Genomic DNA, 12,726 nt, shown 5'->3' with positions numbered 1-12,726 from the left:
GATCTCCCTCTCTCTCTCTTTCACCCCACTCTTTCTCCTTCAAACATCCTTTTCCCTTCTTTCTGCTGCAAAGGGAGCTATCATTGTCCAGTGTGATGGGTGCCCAAGAGTGAAAGCAAAGAGGAGTGGGGGGCTGGGGGGGGGGGGGGGGAGGGGATGGCTGCTTGTAAGTTAGATCCCACATGACCGCAGAGGCCATGTCATCAAGGTCAAATACAGACCAATGAGGCAAAATTCCTACAAAAAATACATGGTATTGGTAACTGTCCCATACTTTTTTTTTCAAACAGAACTGAGAAATAAAAAATACATATTGATTGATTGATATCGATACTTATATAGCGCCTATCCTCAGTCGAAGACCAAGCTCTAAGCGCTTTACAAACATGGGGTCATTTAGACAACAGGCTGCCTACCTGGGTACAGCCAACAGACGGCTGCCACTGGGCACTCATCATTCGTTTCATATGTCATACAATCAGATTTCAGGCACGCACACATACACACTCAGACAAACATGTAACATTTAATATTTTATGTGTATGACCGTTATTTGTTTATTTGCCCCGCCATGTAGGCAGCCATACTCCATTTTCGGGAGTGTGCATGTATGTTTTTGTTTCCATAACCCACCAAACGCTGACATGGATTACAGGATCTTTAATGTGTGTATTTGATCTTCTGCGAGCGTACACACATGAACGGGGTTCAGGCACTGGCAAGTGTGCACATATGTTGACCTGGGAGATCAGAAAAATCTCCACCCTTTACCCACCAGGCGCCACTGAGATTCAAACCCAGGACCCTCAGATTGGAAGTCCAACGCTTTAACAATTCGGCTATTGCGCCGTCTATGTATATTTCTTAAAACAAACAAGATAGATATATATGAAAAATGTCAAATGATGCTGCTGGAAAGGCTGCCAGCTAGTGCTCACCCAACTGTACACAATTCCATTACCTAATCAGTAACTATCATAAAGTGAAAGCACATGGTAGCCGTGCTGAAAAAGGTGAAAGGTAAATGACACAAAAGAAAGGAAACACCAGAGCTATAGAACAGAAGAACTTTCCAGCTTTCCAGGAAGGTTTTCTAGAAGGTACAAATACCGACACACCCCAGCATTCCCACAAAGATGGGGGTGGGGAAAAGAAACCCTCTCTCTCTCTCTCTCTCTCTCTTTATACACACACACACACACACACATATATATATACAATAACATACATACATACATACATATATATATATATATATATATGTATGTATGTATGTATGTTATTGTATGTATCATAGCAGCAGCAAAATTATAATGGAAAGCCTTCATTGTTTTATCACAGGTAGGGTTGCAATATGTGCATGCATTAACTAACCTCAATATGGGTCAAACATTGTTTCCAGAAGGCAGTGTAAAAGGGGCATTACCCACTCTCTGCACCCAGCCATACCAACTTGGAAAAAATGTAAAAATTTTGACAGATCATTGAGCATCTTCAAAGAATATACATTATCAATGAGAGATCCACCAATATTGTTCCTTGGAGGTGTAAGAGGAGGCAATGGTGGTAGGGGGAGGGAGACGGACGTGGGGGAAGGCAGAGACAGAATTAGCAACAAATATATGGGAGGATTCAAGTCCTGCATCATACAACATTCCCCCTAAGCCATCATAATGGCCTGCTTGCAAAATATGTGTTGGAAAGTTGCACAGGAAACAAAACCCTGAGCCAAGATGGCAAGCTTGGTATCATCCATGATGTCCAGCACTTCTTACTGAAGCTAACTGCTTGATCCTCTGGCAAAAGGGGTATCCCCTGATCCTCTTGTGTCCCCAGACACCATCCAGGCAGTCATATACTGGTCAATAATGATCTCAATTCTCATTCTCTTGACCAGTCTCCCATGTCAAGGTCTGAGGGGTCCTGCATCCCTACTCCCTGAGCATGTACCCATTTTTGTTGATAGTGGTCAGAATGTTTGCATAAAGGAATCAACAAAACAAAGGATTTTTTTTCCCGATGAATGCATATCAAAAATTTAAAAAATATATATATCTAAAACCCTGACCTCAGCAACACATATGCACCTTAATCTGTGCCAAATGTCAGCTGATGAGACCTGGGCCCAGCTGATTTTTATTGTAAATTAAACCTTAGACTAAATAAAGGATATATGGACATCCAGGACAAATTGGTGATCCATCATAATGTAGGCAAATCTTACAGGTATGTACAAAACCCCCACTCTTGCTCAATGAAGACTTTGCCGTCAGGGATACATGATACGTATGTATATATCCCAACTGGGTTGATCCAGCAGGTGAAGTGGACATAATGCTGGAAAATGGGAAACCCGAAAGCAATTACAATAGCCAAGAACTGAAAAATCTGAAAGACTGGTCCACTGCATGGTGTCAGAGAGAATAACAACAGCCACTGACTTGACATGTCACACCAAGACTCACACTCATGTGTGCTGCATGAAGTGCCACAAACAGAACATGTCCTGAAAACACACAAGGTGAATGATCACGGGATCATGATGCCCGAAAAGCACAGCTTAAAACTGAAACACTACATCAGTACATGGTGTGAGTTCATCAGGGATATGTACTCTGACATGGACATGGCAGTGACTTACAAGTGTCCTGTGGATCACCTCAACATGGAGGGTCAGTCTAAGCACATGCATATCATGAAGAGAAAGAAACCTGGCCCAAATGTTGTGGGCAAGATGATGTCAGTAAGAGAGGGATGTTTGGGGGAACAGGAAGACCTGTTTGTGTTTAGTTTGTATCTTGAAATATGATTTTAAGTTTTTGTGTGTATCATATTCATTGTTTGAACATGCATCTATTTCATTTTTTAATGCATGTGTGTGTGTGTGTGTGTGTGTGTGTGTGTGTGTGTGTGTGCGTTTAATAAACTTTATCATCAGGGAGATGTGAGCAGGTATCTCCATTCTTGTGTATCTCTCCCTCTTTTTTCGGTATATATACAAGTCCCTTTCTGTCTTTGTCTGCATTTTACCTCCACGCCAGCCTGCCTCCCTCTCTCTCACTTGTGTTTCTGGATATATCTCTACAGCTCTCTCTGTCTGTTTTTTTTCTGCGATACATTATTCTGTGTATCCAATGTTTGTAATGTGAGTATCATTAGATAGATCTTCCAAAGAGCACATCACTGATCTCTGCAGTATGTTAGATCTTCCAAAGAGCACATCACTGATCTCTGCAGGATAACATACTAAGAACTCACAAGAATAAGCACTATCCATCACTATTGTCCTACAGATACGACCACAATTTTCATCTGCTCTCTTGTTCTCTTCATGCTTGACTATGCTATGCTCTCTTTACGGGTGCGCAAAGTGCCTGTTTCTATACTCCAAAAGGCCCACAACAACTGGTTTCTAAAATTACACATTTTTTAACAGTGCAAGCCAGACTTCTTAACTCCTTGCACTGAATCCCTGTACAGACAAGGATTTAATACAAACTCTCCTCAACCACCTTATCTGTCACTGGCATTCATCCTGAACATCTCTCTGACATGCTGTGTTACTCTATGGAAACATGACCCACTTTTATTTCCTTTATAATTATTTGCCTTCCATGTATCTTTCAGTTTTAATCTATTTCGGTTCATTTATGTTTTCCTTGTTGCTTATTCATTTTCTTTTAGTTTAATGATGTTGTGTAGCAAATAATTATGGTTGAATCTCCACACTTTGATGCCACATTCTGTGACATTGAAACATACTGACACTGGTCATGCACACAAAAAAGCACAAAAAAGAAGAAAGAAAAAAAAAAGCCCACTCATAGATCAATCAATGAGTGAATTTGGGTGTTGCAGTCTGTAACTGCAGATAGACTGAAAGAAAAGAAATAAACCAAATGAAAACCCTTCATGAATTAATGTGCTGTGAGAATTATCTATTCTGGTTCATAAACAGAATACAATTCTCTTTATCATTACCGTTTAATGCTGTTAAAAAATTGCATAAACAATTTTCCCAGGCCCTAACATTGAGATGATTTAAGGTATACACAATAACTCTTCCCCTCTTCTCTCCCCTCCCCCTACCCCCCACCCCTCCCCCTACACCCACTCCCACATCCCCCACTTCTCCCTCATATCCCCCCTTCACCCTTTGGTGGTCATTCAATCTCTTGTCTTATACTGGTAGCATGCAGACATGCAGCAGTATGCAAAACATTGTAAGAACAGTAAAACTAAAAAAAGCAGTGGAAAGAATGAATATGACAATAATATCAATGTCTGTCTGTCTTTCTGCAGTCATTACCTGCGACTCCTATTTTACTAGCATACATGTACGAGTGGGCTTCCACATGTATGACCGCTTTTACCGCACCTTCTTTTAGTTATAGAAAGCCATACTTTTGTTTTCATAGAAACAGTGTTTTTCTGGGGTTTTTTGTTTGTTTGTTTGTTTTGTTTTGTTTGTTTGTTTGTTGTTTTTAAATGGGTTATCCATTGCTATGCTACTCTGTGACACAGTTTATCAGTATGTACTTTCCTTCCCCCCCACCCCCTTTTTTCTTAAAATTTAACAGCAGAATCAAAGTAGCTTGAAGCTGAACACAACATCATGTGTCAAAAACAAAAGCAAAAAAAACAACAAAAAAAAGAAGTAAAGTCAGAATCAGATCTTGGCACAAAAAAAAAACAATTTTCTTTTGAGCCAAACCATTTCTCTGCTGACCCAGTTTCTGCCGATCAATAATGGGGCCAAACAGAAAAGAAGTGTCCAAAGCAGAGTTACGGCCTCAAAGGCTGCAGCAGTACACTGTTCAAATGAAATGAAACAAAAGAAATATTACCCACACTGTTTTCTAATCCTTTCCATTTGCTTATCCTCTTCCAGTCCAGTGGGGTTTAATTAAAACAAGAAATAAAATCTTTCTGAAGAGTGGTTGTCAGGCTTGCAAACCCACTCACACCCCCCTTCATCCCCCACCTTATCCCCCTCCCTATCTCTCTCTCTCTCTCTCTTTACTGGTTGATAAATGGGTCAAAGCTTTGCTGATCACAGAATTCCTATTGGGATTATCACATCTGCTGGAGACATTACAACACTGAACAGTGAAAAGAAAGGAAATTAAAACAAAAGGATACAGAAAAAAAAGGGTTTTCTTCAACAAAAAAACAATCAGGTCATGAGATGACAACTCATTCATGATGAAAAAAATCAGCTGGATGAAAACTGCGAAGAATATGAATTCTAAACAAAAAAAGTTCTGACTGGAAGTTAACTGGTAAACATTTTATTTGTTTGTTTTTTTACTTTTGAACTGCACTTGATGGTAATGGAGTATTATCATCAGCTTGATCAATGGACCTCACTGCGCAAGCAAGGCTTTCTTGTCTAGTTTTAGTTTCAGTGACTCTGAACATGGTGTGACAGATATGTGAACTGTCTTTAAAACTTGTGTTCAAGTTCTTAATATTTCTTTGTCTTCTGACTGAAGGTATTTCTGGTTAAAGTGTGTGTGTGTGTGTGCGTGTGTGTGCGTGTGTGACTATCTGTGTGTCTGTCTCAGTGTCTGTCTGTGTATGTGTGTATGAATGTGTGTGGTTGCACATATGCGTGTGTCTGTACATGCATGCATGGTGCTGCACATACTCATGTGTGACTGAGAACTTGGATGTGGCTCCAAAATTTACTCACACATTGAAACCCTGAAATATAGCCGCATCGTGTTTTGCTTGTGCATCATTCCAAGGTGTTTCAAATGCCCTTCAGAACACCTGTGCTAAAGGTCCAGGCTTGTAGTCCTCTCCCTACACAAACTTTCTTGGTGATTGAATCAGTCTATTGACTGTACATGACATCATCAAAGCTTGACATCACTGTGTCAACTTTGCAAGCAGACTGCACAGCAACAAAACTAGCCCTTCTATACATGTAGTGCGTGCGTGCGTGCGTGCGTGCGTGTGTGTGTGTGTGTGTGTTTTATCTTCAGTTTAACGTCTATTCACTATAAGTGTTTTTAGACGGAAAGGAGTAAAGTAGTGGATAAAGGAAAGGGAATGCATGTGAATATTAGTGTAAAAAAGTGTTCATGTTATGTATCAGAGGAAAGGTATATTATTATAAGAAAAAGTCTAAAGAGATTGTGGTGTGTATTGAATGAGGTGTCATGGGAGGGAGAATATGTATATGCATATCAACAAGTATTAACCTACAACAATGTAAAGATAAATAACAACATTAATTATTAAACATCAAAGGAGGATACCAACTGGACTGGAGTTTAACATTTCTGAAAACATTCTAAGCAATGAATAATCATTCAAAATCTTTTCAGTGGCTAATGAAATATTGGAAGAAAAGTCATCAACTACATCTTTTGGAATTAATGGTCTTATGCTCGGACATATATGTGTGTGTGTGTGTGTGTGTGTGTGTGTGTGTGTGTGTGTGTGTGTGTGTGTGTATATCAGTGCAGATAATTTAAGCTCTTTTAAGCTTTTAACTGTTTGCCAAGAATGAGATAAGGAAACTGAAAAGATTGATTTTTCTAGATTTACAAAAAAAATGTGGGTGGAAATACCCCTAGGAAATAACACATAAAAGTAATCGGTAAACCAACCCTTTTAGCTCTACCTTGTTCTAAAACTAGGATTCCAGCAGTATATTAAATGTCTACATTGGCATATGTGCATAAATTGTGTATGTACATATGAGATTGTGCATGTGTGCATTTGTGTACATACATACATGTCATGTGTGTGTGTGTGTGAGGGGGTTGGGGAGGGGGGAAGAGAGAGATAGAGAAGTGAGAGAAAGGGTGTGATAAGTATCCTTCATTTGCCAATGAGGATGGCAACTGTGTGTGTGTGTGTGCATGTGTGTGTGTGTGTGTGTGTGTGTGTGTCTGTGTGTGTCTGTGTGTGTGTCTGTGTGTGTGTAGGTTTGTGAGTGCATGTGTTTATCATGTGTACATTTGTGCAATGCACTTTACAATATGAACATGACAGGCCTGATAGCCAAGTGGATAGTCAACAACAAGAATTTCATCCTCACAGTCCATGGCTCAAATATGAACACCTGCTGGGCTGAGAGTCAGACTGAAGATTTTCAATATTATTTTCCAGGTCTATAATTCTGTACAGAACTGATATTGCCTTTACCCCCCTTGAAAGAGAATATATGCATCATTACATGTAATGATGTATATATAAGACATATATGCAGATCAAAATAAAAACAAACCAGGCTTCAAAATCAATCTTCGTGTTTCAGAGTACTAACAAATAGTGAAATACTGAAATAGATTTTAAAACACTTACAATGGAAAATTAAAAACATAAAGCATTCACTGTCGTTGTCTGAGTTTTCTCTTCAGACTGAGTTTGATATGGTTGCCACGCAAAGTATAACTATAACAGTATAAGGCACAGGCACACACACACACACACACACAAACAAAAAGACCCCACCCCACCCCACCCCACCCCCGCCCCCAAAAAACAACAAAAAACCCCATAAAACTTGTAGTAACTTGTCCACCTAGGAGTGGAGAGAATATGACCACACAAGTTCGAATCCCTCACTCACCAGTATTTTCCCCGCACACAATTGACCTGGAGTGATAGTCTGGGTGCTACATCCAGATGAGATGATAAACTGAGGGCCCATGTGTAGCATAGATTTAACACACATAAAAGAACCCATGGCAACAAAAAGATTCTGTAGGATATCCACTTCAATAAAAAAAATTTTTAAATGCATATGCAGGCACAGAAAAAATACATAAAAGTAAAAGGTAAGCGCTGCACTGTGGCAATGCGTTCTTCCCATGGAAAACAGCTCCAATCTCACACAGAGAAATCTGTTGTGACAAAGAGTAATACAATACAATGACATATATATGTATACACATATCATAATGCACAAACATACAAATGATACACTTAAACACAAAATTATCAAAAATGACTTACAATAAACAGACACTGAATTCAGAAAAAAAACATGTACACAACACAGAACTTCAGAAAAAAACATGTACACAACATAGAACTTAACAACACACACAATCTTGTATCCAGAAACACACAGACAATCTTGTATAATCCACAAACACAACACACACACATACATACACACACACATACACACACACACACACTTACCCGATCACCCTTGAACACAGTCCAGTTCTCATCAGCAATGGGTTCCAGAAGAGGATGTCTGTGACGCTTGTTCGGAGCGTTGGCAGCTTTGGCAGCATCCGTCCAAGGTCGGTTCTCATCATAAAACCACTTCTTCTTGCGAATCTCACGCCATCCTTGAAAAGGTTTGTACACTGTGACCCCAGTAGCTTTGGCAATCTCCCGCTGGACATACTTTTTGAAGTAGTTCAGTGTGACCACTGTCAGACGCATGATGAGTCTTGTCCAGTCACCTGACAGAGTTTAAAGCAGGGGTCAGAAGTAAAACATCCTTCAACTGTGATGTGGGCAATCAATGAATTCCAGTCATATGACAAACATCTGTTCACATGATGAAGGCCCAAACCTCAACAAAATCATGGTGCAAAGTATAAACACAACTGAAAAAGTTACGCCTTTTTCAGTTTTACTTCTTTTTATGTTATTCCTGTCATGCACAGTGCATTAATAATAGTTGGATCCTTTTTAAAAGGTTTTCCCCCCTTTTTTTTTCATTTCAAATTGCCAACATAATGGGCATCATGAACTCTGAATGAACATGACTATATTCTGAATGCATAAAAATAGCTTGCTTTAGTTTAATTCAAATGATTTGATTTCTCATGTCACTTTTTTTTTTTTTTTTTCATTGTTACTTTTTGAACAGTTACATGAGTGTCAGTCTTTACAATCTACCATACAGCAAAACACAAGGTAGATAATTTAACCATTCATCATGTGTACGTTTGTGAGAGAGTGTGTACGTGTGTGTGAAAGAGAGTGAATCAGAGAGAAAGAGAGAGACCGAGAAAGAGAGAAAGAAAGAGAGAGAGAGTGTGTGTGTGTGTGTGTGCAAGTGCACTTCTTTGTGTTTCTGTAGTATAAAAATACAACCAAAAACTGAAAGAATGAGAAGAGGGAAGCATAGAAAATATCGGGCACAAGTTAACAAACAAGACTGAGAAGAAAACAAAAACAAAATGAGAAAAAAAACAAAAACAATATCCTGGAAAGCTGGTTGCACACGAGGCAAAGCACAATCCTTTGCAAATAAAACAAATTTTGGCACTGTTTCCAAATCATCACTGCACCATTTTCTTCAAAACGAACAAGTCTCTCTCAGCTTCCCAATTTTTTTTTATACAGTAGCTGAGCAACACGCCAGACGCCATATGGCATCAGAGATCTCTTCCCACCCACTTGCAGCATATTGGTGGCAGTGCGAGTGTGTGTGTGTGTGTGTCAGGAGAGCTCTGTGCATGTGCATACATGTGTGTATATCTGTGTGTGTGTACTAGTGTGCGTGTGCACTATGGGAGCAGCGATATGTAGGACTAGGAGTGTGTGTGTGTGTGTGTGTGTGTGTGTGTGTGTGTGTGTGTGTGTGTGTGTGTGTGTGATGTGTGAATGTCTGTATTGTACTTTGTAGGTATTGTGGGAGCTATGCAGTTATATGCATGTGTCTATATGTATATGTGTGGGGGGGGGTAGGGGGGGGTATGGGGGGTGCGTGGGGTATGGGGGTGCGTGCCGTGGAAGCTGCGATACGTAGGAATATTTGTGTGAGCGTGGTGGGGGTAGGGGGTGTGGGTGGGGGCTGGGGGGTGGGAGATGGGGGAGGGGTGTTAACGTCATAGATGGGGAATGTGTGTGTGTGTGTGTGTGAGGAGTGAGTGAGTGAGTGTGTGTGTGTGTGTGTGTGTGTGTAAGAGCTCAAGTGTTTTTTATGTTGTGCTGGGCCTGTGATCTGTGAGACTGCTATATTTGTTGCATACATGTATATCTGTTGTGCAGGTTTGTGTGTGTGTGAATGTGATGGTGTGTGTTCTTTTTAATTTTATTCTACATTTCATTATATTTCTTTATCTATTTGCTTACTTATTTCTATTTATTTTATTTTTAGATTTATTTATTATTTCATTTTAATTTATTCATTCATGAATTTGATCAACTGATGACTTATCCATTTATTTGTTTATACATATGTATCCTTTTTTTTGTTCCCCTCAAGGCCCAGCAAGTTGGTTACACTGCTGGTCAGACATCTGCTTAGCAGATGTGGTGTAGTAAAAATGGATTTGTCCGAACAGTGTGATGCTTCCTTGAGAAACTGAAACTGAAAAACTGAAACAAAGTTCCTGGCTGCAGGGGGATGATATTTTGTGGGTTCAGGTTCAGGTTCAGGTTAGGGGCTGATGTTGATCATCGTAGCCTCACGGCTTTTTACGCCCCGTCTCATTTGATTAGCACAAGGCCTCACGGCCTTCTTTATGCTATGTCATTATCTGTCTTGTCTCAGTCTAAGTAGACCCAGTTACAATTATCTTGGACCATCAAAGTCAAACCAAATGTCTTTTAAAATTTTGTGATTATCGATAAGGTTCTTGAAGTTGTTGGTATTGGAAGCATACTTGATGTTAGTGGTTAGTTTATTCCAGTCGTTAGTAACCCTATAACTGAAAGCAAATTTCCTTGTGTTATTGTTATGTCTCTGTTTATAAATTTTATCAACACTGTTTCTTGTTTCCATATTAGTATCTGGCGGTGAATCAAAGAAGTGATCTTTTTTAATATCGTCTATACCATTACAGATCTTATAGGCTTGAATCAAATCTCCTCTTTTTCGTCTTGCTTTCATTGAGGGTAATTTTAGGAATTTCAGTCTTTCTTCGTAAGACAAATCCTTAATTTCATGCACCAGTTTAGTAGCACGTCTTTGCACTCTTTCAATAGTAATTGATTGACGTATTAGTCTAGGACACCAGGCATGGAGACCATACTCCAAGAGAGGTCTTACAAGAGCTTTATAAAGTCGGAGAAAAATATCCTTATCAATAAACGAAAAAGTATGTTTAATAATACCCAGCCTTTGATTTGCCTTGTTAACAACTTGGTTAATATGTCTGTCAAACAATAAGTCTTTATCAAACGTCACCCCTAAGTCTTTCTCCTCTTCACATTTCACAATATTGGTTATTTCATCGTCGTTTTTCATTACATAGTTATGTTTTGGGTTAGTTCGACCAATGTGTAATACTTTGCATTTGGAAGCATTAAAGTATAAGTTCCATTTTTCAGACCATTCTATCAAGGAGTCAATGTCATTTTGCATATATTTATTATATAAAGGGATTTGTCCAAACTCTGTGACGCCTCCTTGAGTTACTGAACTGAACTTCTTAGGAAATTCTAATTTAAAAAAATATTTTTGAAATTGAAAAACTCCACTGATACATGGTGGCTAAATTAGGAAAAATTTGGGATGTCTCCCAACTGTACTGAAAGTTCAGTTCCTGGTTCTGGCACACATGGTGAGTGAAGGCAGGAGATTTTTTTTCTATCTCCTTGGTAAAGAGATGTGCAGAAGTGTCATACCTGAACCCCTTTCGTGTGCAACATGCAACATGACCATTGTTCATACTAGAATTAGTAGAAAATAAAGTGAACACCTTAACTTGTAATTTATCACTCCATGTCAGCCTACCGTAGGCTATGGAAACGTGAAAATACCAAGTATCCATCTGCCAGGATAGTCATCAACAAACTATTGTGGTTGTGTAATGGGGAAAAATGAAAGAAAAAAGAAAGAAAGAATGTTGCGGCAAGCAGGAGAAATCTTCGGGGGGAAGCTTGACTCGAAGGTCGTATTAAACTCCCGCCAGTGTTCAACGCCTGTTGGAACTAACACTCTCTTGACACTGCACTATCACAAAATACACACGTAAGCATAAATAGCCTACGGTATGAATAAAAAGCAAAAGCCTATTCAGAGTTCGAGGCACTGCCAACGTGCTGAGTGCTCACTCTTATCACCTTGAGGGTCCTTTCTTTTATCAAAGCGTATGACTTCCAGTTTAAGTTATTACAGTGACACTACCGAACCAAAAGTGCATTACAGAATACCTACCCTTGAAATAATCCTGCGATGAAAAGATATCCGTTCTAAATCCTCAGGGGTCCGTTCTCAAAGATTTTGTGCAGTTGTACTCTGCTGCCGGTCTGCACTATTCCCACATGGTCTTCGTCCACCAACTGAGAATCAACCGAACCCCAAATTTTGCTGTTTAGAAATACTTTGAACTGGACAGCCTGTTGTCAGTGGTAAAGACAACAGCCACGAACAACTTGACCAAAAGGGCTTGAAGCCGATAGGTCGTTAAACTCAACTCTACCAGGGTTGTCAGTTACCAAACATGTGTGTGTGTTATCCACCCCCCCACCCTCCCCTTTCTTCGGCAATATCCACAATTTTCCCCTCAGGACGGAATGAAGTGTGGATACAGCCCCATGGCCCCTCCAATCTCACAAATCCTTTGAGAGGTTTGTCTACATTGCTCCCCAACATTCTGTAATATATGATGATGACTCACATGAAGGTTTGGAAAGCTGGAAAGTGAACTGTGTACCATTATGCGTAAGTACCCTGATTCAGCGTTGTTATTATGTGGTGATTTTAATGCCAGAACAGCAGACTTCTCTGACACTGACGTTTACGACGGGGAGTATTGACACGGGGGAGTATCGACACGTTCCCGGGCTGAC

The 12,726-nt window shown here is 39.7% G+C and overlaps 1 protein-coding gene across 2 annotated transcripts in view; it reads right to left on the bottom strand.

Moving 5' to 3' along the window:
* The window catches only part of LOC143282149 (large ribosomal subunit protein uL24m-like), a 40,762-nt gene extending 28,520 nt beyond the window's left edge, over positions 1-12,242 (bottom strand). Inside the window, exons 1-2 of one of the 2 annotated variants that reach the window (XM_076587688.1) lie at positions 12,092-12,242; positions 8,167-8,438 (exon numbers count right to left, since the gene is read on the bottom strand). In XM_076587688.1, coding sequence (XP_076443803.1) covers positions 8,167-8,418 — 252 coding nt within the window. In that variant the 5' untranslated portion in view covers positions 8,419-8,438; positions 12,092-12,242. Of the gene's footprint in view, positions 1-8,166; positions 8,439-9,275; positions 9,403-12,091 lie in introns of those variants that run through there. The other variant, XM_076587690.1, reaches the window with a different exon arrangement.
* Positions 12,243-12,726: the final 484 nt, after the last annotated feature.

This window comes from Babylonia areolata, chromosome 5 (assembly GCF_041734735.1).
Source record: "Babylonia areolata isolate BAREFJ2019XMU chromosome 5, ASM4173473v1, whole genome shotgun sequence".
Taxonomy (NCBI): Eukaryota; Metazoa; Mollusca; class Gastropoda; order Neogastropoda; family Buccinidae; genus Babylonia; species Babylonia areolata.
Note: the sequence above shows the minus strand (reverse complement) of the source record. Positions and strands in the feature narration are given on the sequence as shown.